Below are 19383 nucleotides of genomic sequence, written 5' to 3'. Positions count from 1 at the left end.
AATAATGTCTCGGAATCGTTTCACTTTGGGTGGAACATTAATATCCAAATCTTGAATCGCAGTTGCAAAAAAAAAAAAACTGCATGAATAGTGCAAGATCTGGGTCCCAATTAATTATCCCAAACCCTGAATAAAAGCGGGATTTTTTCAGGACAGAAAACACATTATTTAGGGCTCCAAATATTGTTGTAGTGTTCAGTGCACGTAATAATAATAATGATAATAATAATAATAATAATAATAATAATAAGTCAACCTTTTTTTTTTCTGGTGAGGTGCATTAATGGCAATGGTAATTGAGAGTGATAAATTAGCTAATAGTGATGAATAATACTAATTATTTCTCGGCCCCATGAACTCTTTTCGGTAGCTATCCAGGGTGCAGGATTTTTCGCTCAGTATTGCTCAGTAAGTTTTGCATGCTTTTCAAATCTCAAAGATCGAGGAGCTTTCTAAAAGAGACATTCACAGGCCCTCAATAGTGGAAGTGCCAGAGCAAATCTAGCCATGAGCATTGTCAACCCATGTTACTCAGCTGCCAAGCCCATCAATGACTGCCACCGTCAAGCTAGTTAGTTTATTTTAACTTAGCGTAGTGTTCAGCTCGACGTAAAGAATTTCAAACTGCTGAAAAGCCAAATAACCGGGTCAAAAGACCGGAGGACGTGTCTCTGGTTAGCAGTATAGTCACATAGTTCGATGACCAAAAATAGAGCCAGAAATGCGAGTGGAAAACTTATATAAATTTTCTTCTTTATAAAAAGCATAAATATCTTCTCACTATAACTGAACAAACGTGAATGTCACTGAAACTCCAATAGCGCCACCTTTGGTGGTAGCCGATATTATAAATCATTGGCTTCATCTTATGATATCGAGTACAATATGTCGTGATGAATAAACTTTAATTCACAAATGACAAAGATTGCAAATTGCATTTCCAAGAATGTGCCGCAGCACATTGCCCACGGAAGGTGGGCCAAGAAGGGTACTAGTGCCTGGAAAGCTGGGGTGCCAGCCAGTACAAATTAAACTCCAAGTTTGTACAGGCAAAAAAACAGGTTAGATATATTAAAAATGACAATTTATTTGAAACCAACCATATATAGCGTCACTGGTTTCCTTTATTACCCAACAAACGAGGAGCGAAAAGTGGGATTAAGCAATTGGTTCGTGTCCGTTTCTCTGTCTGTCTGTCTGTCTTTCCAGTTTATGATCAAGGAACAGCTTACTTAAATTGAATGTCATTGTTGCGGATCCGGGGTTCAAGGCTTGCCATGAGGGAAAGCACTTGTGTCCACCCCGAACGCTCAGTCCTGAGGCCGCTGGGCACAGATAACTTTGCACGCAGGCTGGTTGCTGACAACCACCAATGCCGATTGGTGCTGCCAATCCTGGCAGTTACACTACTTTGCATGTTTTCATTTCGAGTGGAATGACTGCACCAAGCGAGTGCCGTCGGTGCGTACTTGTGTTAAATTACCGTATCAGGTGCAGCCGAGCGGAGCTGCCAAGTACACACTGGCAAAGAAGAGCAAATCACGTGGGGTAGAACTTCCCAGCTAACACTGGAGTGCAGACTTAGCCGGACCAATGGAGGATGACATAGGATGAGCTGGGTACATTTATAACACAACCAATTTATTACAATAAATAAAGCAAAGAGCAGGCAAATATTTACAAAGACCTAAAGGACACAGAGCAGACTTAAACTATTGTTAAACTTCCACAGGCTTATCTTATACTAGGACAGGTGCCAGATTCATTCCCAAGGAAATTTGGGAGTAGCAAGAAAGATAGACAGTTTGAGGTGATTGTGATATCTATGGTACCTGGCGCAGTTGACAGGTCCACGCTTCCCAATCGCTTAGGAGGGAGAGGAGGGGGAAAAAAAACTAGGGGTATCTAAGGTGCATGATTTGAGGTGCAATGAAGTGCAGATGGGGTGCAGAGAAGGAAAAAATTAGAAGAGGCCTACAGACATGTAATTATAATTACATGTCTGTAGGGTCACTCTTTTAGCTCTTTTGTGTCCACAGCAGACAAGAGACAGAACTTTCCCCTATGCTATCCTCTTTCCTAGCCTAGGTGACTTTAAATACAAATATTTTATGTAACAAGTGACATCTGAATAAACCACAAGAACGAGAATGAAAACCTCGTTTGTTTTCTGTTATTCCATATTCCATTTACAATTTCAGGAATACTTGTACTGTATACCTACAACCAAAATATACTAGCATATGTTATACCATAGAAGCATTCCAAGTTGTACCTTTTGCAGCATTAATCAGCAGCTTCTGTCATATGGATTGCTCACATGGAGTAAATTGCAATGAATAGTTATCCTCATTTTCATAAGAACTAGCATAACCCACGCTCTGCGCGACATGTTGGGGTGGGTGTGTTTGAGAAAGGAACTGATGCAGAGTATCAGTAGTAATTTTACTTTAATGCAGTAAGTGGAATACGATTTCACTGTTTCAGAACCATTTTATTTACTTTTTTTGTACCATGCACCTCATATGGTCTTTAAGATAATGTAAGCCGAATATCACGTTACTCGAGCGCAGAACAAAGTCGAAGATAGCGCGACACGAAACCACAAACTCGGAAATAATATACAAGATGTCAGGTCAACAAATTATGCTGTCCACATATGAGGTAGATTTTCGGACTCCAGTAAAGCCTTGTTATACGAGGGAGGTTACGCTTCCTCTCACATATACACTCATGCATCATGTACTGGAATGGTTTCCTGGAATCATCCTCGCTCGTGGTGCAAACCAAAGCATTCACTACCCCTTATGTTTCCTGTGCATTTCTTTATTTGGCGTATACTGGATTCGTTAACACCATAAGGTCTGCCCAATGATGCCTCGCACTTTCGCCTTAACCAAGCTTATCCAAAACCTCAACTATCTATGTCAAAGACATCCTTCTTCTTGACATTTTTGCACTTGATTCACCACTAGCAACAGCTTTCCTCTTGGTAGCTATGGTTAAAAATCACGAAGGCAATAATAACCAAAAACAAAGGAAATGATTACGATTACACAGATCAATTCCACAGAACACAGTGTTGAAGCGGAGACAGCTACAGTACTGTATGGACTGTGTCTCAGTTACCCCCTGCAATGTAGCACCACCATTGATCTACAATTATGTGTGTAAAGTTGAAACTGTGTATAGAGGGGTCCTCAAATAGTTTTGGACTGAATGGATAAATGCCCAATTAACACATAATTAGGAGCAGATAGAATGGAAGAACATTAGAGGAGATAAATTCATGAATCATTTAGTAGCTAAATTAGCACCATGCATTCAATCTATTGATGAAGGATTAGGATTAGCGACATGGTCTGGACTGACCACTGGACTGAGAAACCATTTTGATGCATCTTTAATGGTAAATCCTTGGGAGAGGTAAAAATTGGTAATGTTCTCTTGAAGAGACTGGCTGAATTAACAATTCCGACATGGTGGGGGTGGGAGAGGGGTGACTGGCGGATTATTTATATTTGTGTAATTTTTCTCGAATTCCCAGGAGTGTCAAAGACCTCGACAAGTTTTCCAGAAGTTATCAGTCCTGGAAAATGCTTTGTCGTTTTTCCAGGAATTTCAAGGACAGTGCGAACCTTACAATAATCTGGAAAAGGGAAGTGCTTGGGAATGAGGTCACTTGGGATAGAAGATATCATGTGTATGGATGGATGGGGGAGGGAGGGTGACCAGATGTAGTGGTGAGCAGCTGTCTTGAAGCCCTGAAGGGGAGTAGGGGAGAATGGGACGTTCATTTAATACAAAGCCGAGGCCCATGGAGGAGCTAGAACATTGCATGGATCAGGACAGAACAGAACAAAAGGAACAGTAGAAAGAGAGTGAGAAACACCAACAGAAGAATTGAAGGACAAATAGAGGGAGACTTGGACAAATAAAGGATCTGGGGAAGAATGAGTTGGGATGGTGCCAAGAAGCTTGAAGGGCAGGATGGATGCAGAAGCAAACACTTTGGAGGGACAAACTGGAAATTTGGAAAGAGATGGGTTTGCAGCAGGGTTAATGGGGGTAGAAAAGTTCATGGTTTTGCTTGTGGGATCATTTATATTTGTGCAATTTTCTGAAATGAATTTAATTTTTTTTCTAAATCTGAATTTATCATCTGAGATGGTGGTGAACAGCTGTCTCGAAGACCTGGAGGGAAGAATAAGATTGAAGAGAATGTGAAAATTCGTTCCAAAGGTGGGGGGGGGAGGAACAAATGCATGGAGCAGGGGAAGAAAAGAAGAACGAATACAAGGAGCTGAGCAGTGATTCTGGATTTTAGGAGTTTCACAAAATTGGGGTTTGCTGGTGGACCATATGTGCCCTGCAGAAACCTGGGGGTGGGGACAAAGCATGGAAAGAGCAGAGGGTGTAAGATCAGAAAGGAGGCGGAAGAAGAAAGAGGGACCATGACCTGCATGCGATGTAAAAGTGATAGTCTCATTGACTCAGGTTCATCACAGGAGATTCCAATGATCTTGAATGCCTTGGTTTCCATAGTGTCAAGCTGAACAAGTTGCGAGGCAGGGCTGCCACCCCATAGGTGAGAGCAATACTTTATCAAGCCACAGATGAAGGCAAAGCCACAGGAGTGTAGGTGGATAAAAGTTCCGGTGTGCCAGGGAAGGACCTTACAAGATGGCGGATTGGTGACTGGACGCAGTGACGTGCTGCACCGGCACATGCTCCCATACCTGACATGACCTAGCGAATGGCTTTGGAGGCCAACTGTGAAATGTGCAATGACAAAAAATATAATGGCTGAGAGTGAGGCCCAAAAGTTTGGGTGACTGAAATTCTTCAAAAGAATTCATAAGAAAGTAAATGGGAGCGTTTTCCAGATTATCCTTTCGAAGAGACAGAGTGATTGTGAGATTTGTCAGGATTGAAAGATATTCCAAGTGTTTAACCAGCTTGTGATTCTATTAAGGTCTGAAGAGAGGGAAAAGGCTGCTGCCTGTCTAACTGAAGGAGGCGGGATGATACGGGAGAGGGTGGTCATCAGCAAATAGATAGAGGATTTTTCAGAGTAAAATAGGTCATTGATGAAGGAATAGGACTGGGCCCAGGGCACTGCCTTGAGGCAATCCAATACTGACAGGGCAGGGAGATGAAAGGATTCCGTTGAGAGCTACGCAATGGCTACGAGAGTAGAGGATGTCAGTAACCCAAGAGTGGAGTTAACCTTGGATGCCATAGGCAAAGGGTTTAGAGAGCAAGGCAGGTTGTCAGACTATCAAATGGTCCAGATATGCTCGAGCAGTGTTTCTCAACCGGGGTTCCTCGGAACCCTAGGGTTCTGCGAGAAACAGTAATAAATAGGCTAATGTATTTTTGAGTAGTTTTTGTTTGATTTAATATTCGTAATTTTACTATACACGTACGGCATATTGTTGGAAACTCCTTGGTTATTATAATAGAGGCTTCAACCTCTTATAGTATTTACAATTATAACAACCATAGGGAATGTATTTAACGATGTCTATATGGTGCCAGTGTGAAACCGCCCTCACTGGTTAGTGGACGTCCTGTACGCGGCGGATTCGTGTATCATTGAGTGACTGACTCAAGTACGGGACGCATGCACAGTGTCCATCTATCTTCTCTGTGCTTCTAGCGCGAAGTCTCTCTCTCTCAAGGTTAGTTCTTCTGTATACCTTTATTGCTTCAGCTTTATTTGTTTAAGTTTTGTTGATCAAGTTACATGAGGTGTGTTTTTTAATTAAGACTCGGGGTTGACAAACACTTTCAAAAATGACGTTTTCAAACAAAAATAAAACTTTTTTTTTGTGAATTAAAACCTCGGTGTGAGGTCTCATAAACGAGCAGTACGTTTTTTTTTCATTGCCAATAAATTTGACAAAAAGGGGGTCATTTTTTCCTTAAACCAGGTATCCGAAAATAAAATATTATATTTACCACGTGAACTACGATAAAAATATAAAAGAGCTAGATATTAATAATGGTATATAATAATTTTTATGCAGGGGTTCCCCGAGACATGAAAACTACTTCAAGGGTTCCACAAGGGTAAAAAGGTTGAGAAACGCTGCTCTAGAGAGATGGCCCTGATCTTATGTCTGACATTGAGGCCTCCATCCATTGCTGGGAGAGTAGAAACAACATGTCCAAGGTAGACTGACCTGGTCTAAATCTGAATTGATGATCTGAGATCAGGCCATTGGAGAAAAGGAAGAATTTGATGTCAACTGCAATGATGGATCCCACGACCTTGCTGATGATGGGAAGTAGGCTAAGAGCGCTGTAGTTAAGGAGATTGGTTTTTGCACCTCGTTTTTTACAATGTGGTGATGTTGGCTGACTTCCAAGCAGATGGAAGATGAATTAAGGCAAATGATAGGGTAAAAAGAGCAAAGAGGGGATGTGCAAGAGCAGCAGAGCAGGTTTTTAGGACATGCGAGCTAATGCCATCCAGTCCAGTTGCAGAATCAATCTAGGGTTGCCTTGAAACTTCTCCACCTTCTCAGATGCAAAAGACACAGAGTCCAGGAGCAGTTGGGTGTGATTGGGTCGGATGAAGACAGAGGGCAAAAAGTTATGGACCATAGATTTGGAAGCAAACAGAATTGAGGCATTCGGCCTTCTCATGAATGCAGTTGGATGTGTGCTGTTTGAAGGGATGGATGGATGGATATTCCAGACAGGTTTAATAAGGCACCATCAGGTTTTAGAGGAAGAAGACAAGTTTTAAAGTTCAATCTTGAGGTTGGCCAGATGTTTTCTTCTGGCCAAACTGAGAGTGGATACACACTTGTTGCAGGCTTCATGGAATGATCTGAGGTTGCTTTCAATCAAAATTTCCTTCTTGGAAGAGAAGGGAAGTTGCTTTGAAGCATCTGCCTCACAACAGAAAGAGATGTGTACCAGGGGCAGGACGAAGGGGAGGAAAACTGAAGACAAGATGGAGTGGAGCTGTGCAGAGAGAGCAGGTTTATGTGGACGAATTCACAGGCCTAGTTAATATCAGGGGCAGGAGATATAGAAGACCAGTCCTGAAGTGAGAAGGCTGCTTGCAGTTCCTGCCAGTCTGCCTGGGTGTAATGCCAAATGAATTGAATGCGGAGAGAAAAGTGGCATCATTAAAATGGCATCACTTGTACCAAGATTGCTGTGGGAAGTGATGTAACTTCCCCCAAGCTCAATGGCTGTGTTTGAAGAGATAAAGTCCATTGGTGTGTGTGTGTGTGTGTGTGTGTGTGTGTGTGTGTGTGTGTGTGTGTGTGTGTGTGTGTGTGTGTGTGTGTGTGTGTGTGTGTGTGTGTGTGTGTGTGTGTGTGTGTGTGTGTGTGTGTGTGTGTGTGTGTGTGTGTGTGTGTGTGTGTGTGTGTGTGTGTGTGTGTGTGTGTGTGTGTGTGTGTGTGTGTGTGTGTTGGAAGACCAAATTTTCAGGACAAGAAAAGTTGTTTTCCAGAACTTTTAATACAAATGTTTAATGCAACACGTGACTGGCATAAACCACAAGAATAAGAATGAAAACCTTGTTTTCTGTTAATCTGCATTTCATTGAATATTTAAGAAAGTAGAAACACCCACTCTCTCTGGAAGTGGGGGAGGTGGGAAATGTATTTTGCACCATGGCTTTTAATCCCCCATTTGCAGCAGGGCCAGTAAACCACTTGCAACACGGAACGTTTACAGGCAAAAATAGTAAGTTGCCTCTCCCCCTTTTTGTGCCTCTGACCTAACCCTGGGTTGAGATCGGCCCAGCCCTATTTTTCTATGATTTTCAGACGTACAAACACATACATAAAATTGCATCATTTAATACATTGGGATATACAGTGCCTATAGAAAGTCTACACCCCCTTTCAAAATTTTCACCTTTTGATGCCTTATCGCCTGGAATTAAATTGCATTTAATCACATCGTAACTCACAACTTCGAAGTGAAAAACAAATTCCACACATTTCATGAAATTCATTAAAAATACAAAACTAGAATATCTTGGATGGACAAGTGTCAACCCCGAGATGATATGTGGTGGAAGCACCTTTGACAGCAATTACAGCTGTGAGTCTGTTGGGATAAGTCTCCACCAACTCTGCACACCTTGATTGGGCAATATTTGCCCATTCTTCTGTATAAAACTGTTCAAGATCAGTCATGCTGCGTGGGGTGCGTTGATGGACAGCAATCTTCAAGTCGTGCCACAGATTTTAGATTGGATTTAGGTCGGGGCTCTGACTGGGCCACTGAAAGACATTTATCTTTTTGTTTCTTAGCCACTCCAATGTTGCTTTGGCTGTGTGGTTCAGGTCGTTGTCATGCTGAAAGGTGAACGTCCATCCCAAATTCAGCTTTCTTGCAGAGGGCAGCAGGTTTTCTTCCAGGATTTTTCTGTATTTTGCTCCATCCGTTTTCCCTTCTATCTTGACAAGTGCCCCAGTCCCTGCTGAGAAACATCCTCATTACATGATGCTTCCACCCCCGTGTTTCACAGTATGGTTGGCATTCTTTGGGTGATGTGCCCTGTTGGGTTTGCGCCAAACACATCATTTTGCATTTTGGCCAAAAAGTACCATCTTGGTTTTGACAGACCACAAAACTTTTTGCCACATGGCTTCATTATCTCTGGAGTGTTTTTTTTGCACACCTCAAACGGGACTCAAGCTGGGCTTTTTTGAGAAATGGCTTTCTTCTTGCTACTCCACCATACAGGTCAGATTGTGGAGTGTTTGGGATACTGTTGTCACATCACACAGTGACCAATCTTTGGCATAAAGACATGCAGCTCCTTCAAAGTTGCCATTGGTCTCTTGGTGACCTCTCTGATCAGTCTCCTTGCTTGGTCATCCAACTTGGAGGGACGGCCTGATCTAGGCAGGGTCTTGGTGGTACCATACGCCTTACACTTCATAATGATCGTCTTGACTGTGCTCCAAGGGATATGCAAGGCATTTAAAATGCCTTTATACCCATCCACTGATCTGTGCCTTTCTACAACTTTGTCCCAGAGGTCTTTTGAAAGCTCCTTGGGTATCATGGTTGAGTCTTTGCTGTGAAATGCAATCCCAGCAGAGGAAACCTAAAGGAACAGCTGATTTAATTCTAAAATAATCAGAATCACTACAATTTAACACAGGTGCAGGCCAATTAACTTGGTATGTGATTTTGAAGGTGATAGGTTACACCTGAGCTAAATTGCTATTTTGCAGGGGGGTGGACACTTAGCCAAACAACATATTCTAGGTTTTTTGTTTTTTATTTTCTGAAATTTGTAGAATTTGTTTTTCACTTGGAAGTTGTGGGTTATAATGTGTAAATAAAGGTGGAAAAAGTCTGATTTATAATGCAATTTAATTCCAAGCTATAAGGCAACAAAAAGTGAAAATTTTGAAAGGGGTTATAGACTTTCCCTCGGCAATGTATGGGCACCCACACCTAATTTATATAGGCACCTACAGCCAAAATATTATGTTTGTTTGGGAGGTTAGATATCACCATCAAGGAGAGAGGAATGTATGGAGTAGCATGGTCCACGTACGAGTACTTAGCAATCTTGATTTAATATGTAGGGAAACATTAGCTAAAGAATGGTCTTGTTTGAATGTGTGCCAGACAGGGGTTGGTGCGTGATAATAGTCAGGGATTTAATTATCCATCCATTGGGATCATACTCAGTGCAGAGCATTGGTGCTGCCTCAGCAGTCTCCTTGGCTATTGGGCACATTCCTGGACAGGTCACCATTCCAACACAGGATACCAGCAAGCTGGCACTCATTTTGCCAACCTCGGTAGGATGACAGGCAGGGTTAACTCCACCTGATATAAAATCAACAGCCAAGGGTGATTTGAACTCAGGATCATCGGATCCCAAGCCCACCACCATAACCATTGAGTCAATACCAGGCATAGTCAGGGATTATGGTGGAGGAAATTGTGTGTATAGCTTCTATGTTAATCTCTACTGGGGGGGGGGGGAGACTCGGCAAGAGAGAGAGAAAAAGAGGTGCAGCTTGGAAAGCCTCAGAGTGAGAGGGGAAGTGATAGGTGCCTCCCAAGAGGGTGGAGCGTTGTCTGGGAAGAAGAAGGAGCCTGATTGGGCAGTTGGAAGTCATAGAACAACCGAGAGGGGCTGTGAAGCAGTTGAGGTCTGAGGAGAACAGGGAACACGACAGGGAAAAAGTGCGAGGAGAGCTTTCTCTGAGGAGTTCATCCTGCCTGCCTCCGCCTTTCTTCGACCTGTGGCCATTTTGTTGACCTGCCCATGTACTTGATCTCCACATCATCCTGCCCATCATACTCAACGCCCCTTATTTCCTGCTCGTCCCCGCTGCCACCAGAGCCGAGTCACTCGGTCTGTTCCCTTTTCCCATCTGTGACTGAATCCGGAGAGAGCCGCCTTAGTTTCTTTAGATTCATTTTTATTCTCATTGTATACAAGTATTTATTAATTGCATTCCTTCCTCCGTCGTCTCATCTCCTCGTGATTCCACTACCCCCTGGTTGTTTGGGTTTCAGGAAATAAATCCCATTGGTTTTAAGAGCTGTTTCTCATGTCTCTCCTCACGACCCACACTGTCAGCCATTAATTCTATTAATCAGGAGATTAATCAGACGTCTCGTCAGGAGTTAAGCCGCTCAAGACCGTAGGATTTTTACCCTCCCCGCCACAGCGAGCTCGACGTCAGCCAAACCATTGACACGACAATATACTAACTTTGCATGTTATACCCCAGACCATTACAAGTTGTACCTTTTGTAGCATTCATCACCAGCTTCTGTTACATGGATTGCTGACATGGAGTAAACTACAATTCAGAATTATCATTTTCATATAAAATTGAAGTCAATAAATTATGCTCTCCACATAAGAGGTGGATTTTTGGGCTACAGTAAACCCTTGTTTTACAAGGAAGGTTACGTTTCCTCTCACCTATAAACTCATGCATCATTTACTGGAGCAGTTTACTGGAATCGCCTTCGCTCGTGGTGAAAAACCAGAGCAGGGGCGTTCCATGTCAAGTGCACACATTTTTCAGCGAAATTTTGACACATCGTCTCAGATTTCACTCTTTTTTTTGTGCAAGTGTTTGTATCCACAGTAAAATATTATGTGTCAATTTTCAGACCTGGGGGCCAATTTTAGGGCCCCCCCAAATTTGGGTGCCCCTGGTTGACCCACAATCTTCCAGTGGCCATATCACAGGTTGTAGTGGTTCGATTTGGATGATCTTGGTATCAAAAAGCTCGTAAAAGTGAGATGTTTCGAATCGCGTAAAGTAAAATCACTCCGACACAGTAATTCCAAAAGTTATAGTTTGGGGCGCCCTTTGACCTTGAGCCAAACCGATGATCCCGATTTTTTCGTGTGAGAATACCCCCTTCATATACTCCAACACCTCAGCATAAATTAAAATGGGATCTCAATGGGTTCAAGTGTGATGATGGTTTTATTGTTCGGGGTCCACATATCACTAATTGATTCGACATTAGGCGACGTTTGCTGTCATCGTTCTAATGACGTCACCTGCTGGCAGGCGACTTTATGTCTGAAATTGACAATCATCATCTCTGGACTAATATATATATATATATATATATATATTGCATCATTTGCAAAAAATTATTCTGCCTATTGTGTCTATTGATTTTTAAGTGTACATTTTTTTATAACCATCATCAAATTAAGTTGTAAATGGGCTAATCTCAGTTTTTGCATATTTTGCAGTAAGCATGGCGACTGAAGATCGAAAGGAGTTCCGAAAATACTGTTGCGATCCGTTCAGCTGCCATAAAACGAAACGACGAAAAGATCTTCGCAATGTGTCAAATGATATGTTGATGAAATTTTCTTCAAAGGTGAAAAAAGATGACAGACTTTGTACTTCATGCAGAAAAAAACTCTCTCAGTTGTCACCAGAGCGTATTGAAGAATCATCTTCGACCAGTTCGAAATTATCATCAGAAGGTACTATCTGAAGTACATGAGAAGGTACATTGCAGAATCTATTTCAACAGATGAGGACGAGGAGGTTTTTGAGCGAGAAGCAGAAGTTGACCTATTAAACCAGTCGTCATCGATGATGGGCGAAAGCCCATTCGACAAACCAAAGGCGGAAAGGAACCCAGGGTACGTTCCTGAAAAGCGAGGTAAAGTGGAAGCTTCTGTGCGAAAGAAATTACAACTCGTTGCTGGACCAAGCACTGCGGAGAAAACACAAAATACAGCGTCAAAATGTGATGAAAACTGCATGCCAGAGGTGATCAAAAGCGTGAAAGAAAAATACGTTGTTTCGAGCCGTTCAGAGCAAATACGTATGGTGACAATATTTCCTAGGAATATGAGCATCAGAGGGATGATGAGTGAATTCAGTTGCTCCCAAAGAATGGCTGTGCAAGCCAAAAATTTAGAGAAAGAAAATGGTATTCTATCGTCTCCAAATCCCAAACAGGGTAAAATATTGCCTGATGAAGTAAAATCCGCCGTAACCGAATTTTACCGAAGTGATGAAGTCAGCCAAATAATGCCAGGGAAAAAGGACTGTGTGGTGGTCAGGAATGAACATGGAAAAGACAAAATTCAAAAGTGCCTGGTCCTAAACAATCTGAAGGAACTGTTTCAGAAATTCAAAGAGAAGAACCCTGGCTTGAAAGTTGGATTCGCAAAGTTCGCCATGCTCCGTCCCTCGGAGTGTGTCCTAGCCGGTTCAGGCGGTACACACAGTATATGTGTATGTACGATACATCAAAATGTGAAACTCATGATGTTTGGTTCCAAAATGCCACAGATAGCCGAACTTCAGAGCTATCATCATGTGATAGCACGCATAGTTTGTAACCCAACACAACTGGAATGTTATTTCAGAACTTGTGAAAGTTGCCCATCAATTGAAGACTTCAAAACTGAGCTACTGAGTGCTTATGAACTCGAGGATATCGATGAAATTCAGTTTAAACGGTGGACATCCACCGACAGATCTGAACTGAGCTCCATGGTCCTGCCTTTGGAAGAATTCATTAATCAATTCTGTGAACGCGCGGTAAAATTAGTGAGACACGACTTCATTGCCAAGGCCCAATCTCAGTTTCTGAAAAATAAGAAAGACGAAATCAGTGAAGGAGAATTTGTCATTATTGGAGACTTCTCAGAGAACTATTTGTTTGTCGTACAGGATGCGGCCCAAGGATTCCATTGGAACTGCTCTCAAGCGACAATTCACCCCTGGGTTTACTATTTAAAATCGGACGATGGCAAATTAAACCACGATCCGTTCACGATTATATCAGAATGCAATACTCACGACGTTGTCTCAGTCCACCTCTTCCAAAGATTGCTCATTGAACACTTGAAATCTAGCTTTGGAAATGTAAAGAAACTTTACTATTTCTCAGACGGTTGCACTGGCCAATATAAGAATTGCAAAGCCTTCATAAACCTATGTCATCACAAATCAGAGTATGGCATTGATGCAGAATGGCATTTTTTGCCACAAGTCATGGCAAGGGCCCTTCAGATGGCGTGGGAGGTACAGTCAAATGAGAAGCAACACGTGAGAGCCTGCGTAGACCTTACGAAAGTCAAATTATTTCTCCAAAAGATCTTTTCGCCTTTGCTGAAAATGGTTTGAATGAAATGAAGTTCGGTTAGGGGATCCAAGAGGCGTATGACGAGGAAGAACAAAATCTGGAAGAAAGGTTAAAAACAGCCAAAACCATAGCTGGAACTCAAAAACTTCATGCTTTCATCCCTATTTCTTAAACTGCTCTTCGAGTACGTGAATTCAGCCTTAGCGAGGAACACCGTATCGAGTCAGCTATTTCAAAATCTACACCAACTTTTAACGAGAAACTCTCAGGTTACGTCACAGTGCACTATGATGGAAAATGGTGGCTTGCCTGCATCATGGAAGCCTTTCAGGACACTAATGAAGTGAAAGTGAATTTTCTTCATCCAAACGGGCCCACAAATAGTTTCTTTTTTCCTGACATTGAAAATCACTGCATTTTAGACATTTCTGATATACGTCTTTCCATAGAACCAAAAACTGCTGGAGGTAGAACCTACACAAATCAGTAAAAAAGAAACACAGCTGTCAAATAAAACAGACATTGGTTGGCAAAAAATCTTGACTATAATATACAAGGAAAAACTCTTACTCATATAATACGAGTATAGCTTCCAGTTCCTGCATGTGCATGTGGAAAGTTTATGTACAATATACTGATATAGTGTATTGGTAATCTTGTGTTCAAATATTGTGCTATGAATGGTGGCGTATTGTGTGTCCAGCACCCGAGTCCCCAAACAATAAAACCATCATCACACTTGAACCCATTGAGATCCCATTTTCATTTATGCTGAGGGTGTTGGAGTATATGAAGGGGTATTCTCACACGAACAAATCGGGACCATCGGTTTGTCTGGGGAGCGGGGGCCCAAGGTCAAAGGACGCCCCAAACTATAACTTTTTGAGTTACTGTTTCGGAGTGATTTTACTTTACGCGATTCGAAAGATCTCGCTTTTACGAGCATTTTGATACCAAGATCAGCCAAATCGGACCACTACAACCTGTGATATGGCCTCTGGAAGATTGTGCGGCAGCCGGGGGCGCCCAAATTTGGGGGGACCCTAAAATGGGCCCCGATGGGCCCACAGGTCTAAAAGTTGATATTTTGAGTTTTTTCACCCAAATGAATAAATGACCAACATATGGGGAGAAAATGAGGTATTAGTGTCAGGAGGGTGTGTACACTTGATATGGAATGCCCCAGCATTCACGACCCCTTGTTTTCTGTGAATTGCTTTACTTGGTGGATACTGGACTCAACGTCATGGCTGCCCATCACACTCTAGCCTCGACCAAACTTATTGAAAACCTCCACTATCTGTGTCAAAGACATCACTTTCCTCGACTTTTTTGCACTTGGTTCCCCACTCGCAACAGTTTTCCTCTTGGGAGCCATGGTTAAAAATAATTAAGGGCAATAATGGAAAACAAAGGAATTGATGATGATTCCATAGATTAATTCCAGAAAATGGAGTGTTGATGTGAGAGATAGATACATTTCAGTACTATATGCACAACACATCTCATTTACCACCGGCACGCTGCAGCAACCCTGCTGATTTACAATTATATGTGTAAAGTCGAAACCATGTGATATTTCCAGGGTACGGTATTTTTGTTCCAAATGGATAAATGCCAGAGGCCATGAACACATGATTATGGGCAGATAGAATAAAAGATCATTAGAAGTAATTAACTTCAGAATAATTTAGCCGCGAAGTTAGCACCATGCTGATCAATCCATTGACAGGGCATAAAGATTCTCTCTAAGTTCCATCAGACTGAGAAACCATTTTGGTATGGCTTTAATGGTAAATAACCTGGAGGTGGTGAAAATAGATGAGCCACTCTTGCATTCTCAGAGACTGGTGGAACGACCGTGGCCTGGCAGATTATTTCTATTTGCAAATTTTTTCTAGGAGTTTCAAAGACTTGGACTATTTTTCCAGGACATTCCATTTCTGGAAAATGCTTTTTTCATTTTTCCAGGAATTTCAAGAAGTTTCAAGGAATGTGCAAACGTGTGTGTGTGTGTGTGTGTGTGTGTGTGTGTGTGTGTGTGTGTGTGTGTGTGTGTGTGTGTGTGTGTGTGTGTGTGTGTGTGTGTGTGTGTGTGTGTGTGTGTGTGTGTGTGTGTGTGTGTGTGTGTGTGTGTGTGTGTGTGTGTGTGTGTGTGTGTGTGATATTTTCGATCTTGTATAGTAGAGTCCATAAAAACCCTGTAATTTTCCACCAAAGCAAACTGAAAGAACCACATTGTCTGACACTTTAGGAAATGCGTGTGAAGAACATTGAAGTTAATTTCCATTAACGAAGCACCAAGCAGGTATGAATATCATGAAAATTAACTCGATAACCGACAAGTGAATTTAAAGTGTTTATTTGACCCATATCTTGAAATTCCTTCAAAATGTACTTACAGATAAAAATAACATGTTTAGCACAATGATCGAATACCTAAATACAGGTAATTATTTTCATATCCATGATATTATCATAATAAAACAATTGTTGAGACAAAAAAAAAAAATTCAACAGAAGCCAGTATTGTGTCAAAAGTTTATAATATACCAGTATGTAAAACCTCCAAGACCAGTCTATGTGGTTCAAGGAGAACACCACCCATAGTTATTACACCTGTGAACCACCACATCAGAGATATTCCTGGTTGTGCAGGTAATAAAACACACCTTTAGTCATTTCTTCACAAACCTTCAGGTTCTGTGATGGTGTTGGGTCCTTTCAATGCCTTCTTGTTCTAACATCTCATGAAGATTTCCAGCAAAACTGATATACAAGAAAGAACATGTGCACAACCAGAACTTCCTTCGCATCCACCTGGGTTCCAAAAGCTTCTATGGTTTTTTAAGTCCATAAAGGCTGTGGACAATTCGGTTCTTCACAACTTGCAGTTTCTGACCATGTCCTTGTTCAGAATAGATGTTTGATTGCTCCATTGCATCCTCTCTTACATCCCTTCTGTTCTGCCTCTAGACATCCTTGTTGTGTTTGGTGGTGGCACACCATTTCTGTGATGATTCCCTTTCGAAGTTTGTATGTTGTTGGTGGACATGTTATTGGTCGGTATTTGTGAGATAGTTGGGTTTCTTCAGGTTTTGGGATGAGAAATGTGTTGCCTTCCGTGAGCCACTCATCCAATACCTTTACCCCTTGGATAAGTTTGTTGAATGCTAGAGCGTAGTGATTGTGGAGAGCACCCAGTTGCTTTAGCCAGAAGTTTGGAAAGCCATCCAAGCCTGGGCTTTTAAAGTTTAGCATTTTTGAAAGCCTTTTTTTTTTTCCATCACTCAAAAAATTTCCTTTTGATGTTTATTTTTCTTTTTCGAGTTTCAGATCCCTTCCACCTTTTGTCATGTTCCTTTCGGTCTTCATAAATTGCTTCCCAGAGTTTTTCTAGTTCATCTTTTCGGAGGGAGGAGGAGGGAATTGACACGTCCTGCTTCGGTTTCCCTAGTTCTCGGTGGAATCCTTTCATGATATCTTCAAATACCTGGCTTTGTCTTTATCTGTTGTTGGCTTTGTGGTATTTGTTGATTTATTTCCCTGCTATAATTTCTATTTTGAGTTTGTTTTCAACACCCATTAACTCTTGGTCTTTCTCTTCCATTTTATATTTGTTTTCTTTATTTTTCCAATCCTCTTTAGCTTTGGGCTTCAATTTCTATCATTTGAATTTTTCTATTTGTTCTGTTTCCTTTCTCAGTTGTTCTCTCTTTCTCTCAAGTGTCTGTTTCCATGGTGTTATTTGGTTTCTGTTCATGGGGCCTGGCCTATTTTTCTTGCGGTGTTGTTCGCCTGTTACTTTTCTTGAATGAGCAGTGCCAAATTTGTTTGTGCGTTTTCAAGCTTGTTAACTGACCGAAAAACTTAGAACACGCAGAACACTTGTATGGCATCTCCCCAGTATGAAGTAGTTTGTGTATATTTAAAGTTGATTTGTGACGAAAAACCATAAAACACACAGAACACTTGTATGGCTTCTCCCCAGTGTGAAGTAGTTTGTGTATATTTAAGGTCGATTTGTGACGAAAAACCATAAAACACACACAACACTTGTACGGCTTCTCCCCAGTGTGAGTTAATTTGTGGTTATTCAAGGTAAACAAATGACGAAAAACTTTAGAACACACTGAACACTTGTACGGCTTGTCCCCGGTGTGAATTAGTTTGTGGTTTTTCAAGTTTGATAAATGACGAAAAACTTTAGAACAAACAGTACACTTGTACGGCTTGTCTGCAGTGTGAATGCGTTTGTGTTTATTCAAGTTTGATGAATGAGGAAACACCTTAGAACACACCGGACACTTGTATGGCTTCTCCCCAGTATGAAGAAATTTGTGCATATTTAAGTGTGATGAACGACGAAAACCCTTCGAACACAAAGAACACTTGTACGGCTTCTCCCCAGTGTGAGTTAGTTTATGGTTATTCAAGTTTGAAGAATGACGAAAAAATTTAGAACACACCGGACACTTGTACGGCTTCTCTCCAGTGTGAATTAGTTTGTGTTTATTCAAGGTTGATAACTGACGAAAAACTTGAGAACACACAGGACACTTGTGCGGTTTCTCCCCAGTGTGAATTTGTTTGTGTTTTTTCAAGTTCGATAACTGACGAAAAACTTTAGAACAAACAGAACACTTGTACGGCTTCTCCCCAGTGTGAATTAGTTTGTGGTCATTCAAGTGTGACAAGCGACGAAACACCTTAGAACAAACAAAACACTTGAATGGCTTCTCACCAGTGTGAATTGGTTTGTGGTTTTTCAAGTTTGAAGAATGACGAAAAACTTTAGAACAAACAGAACACTTGAACGGCTTCTCCCCAGTGTGAATTGGTTTGTGTTTTTTCAAGTTTGAAGAATAACGAAAAACTTTAGAACAAACAGAACACTTATACGGCTTCTCCCGTTGTTTGCCATCTCCATTTGTGCTGGTTGTTATCTCTATTTCCATCTCAGTATGTATTCTTTGATGTCGATGTAAAGTTGATTGATGATCAAACACCTTGGTACACCCAAAACACTTGTAGGGTTTCTCATTTATTTGGATCTGCTTGTGTGCCTTGAAATAACTTTTGCATTTGTTGTGAGACACGCTGTTCACTTTGTCATTGTCTTGACGAAAAGGAATTTGCTGATTAAAATAATTTGTGTTCAACAACTGGGCAGAGTTGGTAATATAACCGATTTTCATTTGTTTCTCTTCGAGCAGCTGAGCAGCATCACTGGGCTCCACGGGACGAGAATGTTGGAGTTCCTGGTTTAAACGCTCATTGCTCAAAGCATCTTGGGAAGTCTGAAGAAAATAACTTTGGAAATTTTCCATCTTCACGGGATGATTTTCACCATTGTCTCGAGTGGATGATCCATCCACACACTCAGACTCGACCTTCACTTTCACAATTAAATGTTCGCATTGAGGGAACGAATAATCAACAAACTCAGACTTGATCTTCACTTTCACAACCGAATCGGGTCCATACTCATTATCTTTATCCTTGGGTGAACCGAACATGGACCTCCTGGCTGAGGGAGAACCTCCTGGACCGACTGTGTTTCCTCCATTTAAAGTGCTCGTGGATCCCAGAATGTTCACTTTGTGATCTTCGCCGGAGAGATCTCGGGTCATAGCGCACCGTATGGCACTGTAAGGTGCAGTGTGGTAAAGGAGGGTACACTGTGGTACACAAGTGGAGAACCTGAGGTGTTCCGGTAAAAGCGAACCACGTGATCACGAACCTTCGAGTCAACCAAATTATTGATAAGATTATCCATCATAGTTA

General features: G+C 41.6%; 2 protein-coding genes across 2 annotated transcripts in view; both read right to left on the bottom strand.

Moving 5' to 3' along the window:
* Window positions 1-19383, bottom strand: part of CDC5L (cell division cycle 5 like) — a 57903-nt gene that overhangs the window by 22825 nt on the left and 15695 nt on the right. The gene's annotated exons all lie outside the window — the stretch shown is intronic.
* Window positions 14384-19361, bottom strand: LOC147011883 (uncharacterized). Its single transcript, XM_085857366.1, has one exon. The coding sequence runs from the start codon at window positions 19227-19229 to the stop codon at window positions 17370-17372; it is 1860 nt and encodes a 619-aa protein (XP_085713492.1). The 5' UTR covers window positions 19230-19361; the 3' UTR covers window positions 14384-17369.

The sequence above is a fragment of the Eptatretus burgeri genome, chromosome 15, assembly GCF_056783735.1.
Source record: "Eptatretus burgeri isolate ZD-2024b chromosome 15, Ebu_testis_v1, whole genome shotgun sequence".
In the NCBI taxonomy this organism is placed as follows: domain Eukaryota; kingdom Metazoa; phylum Chordata; class Myxini; order Myxiniformes; family Myxinidae; genus Eptatretus; species Eptatretus burgeri.
Note: the sequence above shows the minus strand (reverse complement) of the source record. Positions and strands in the feature narration are given on the sequence as shown.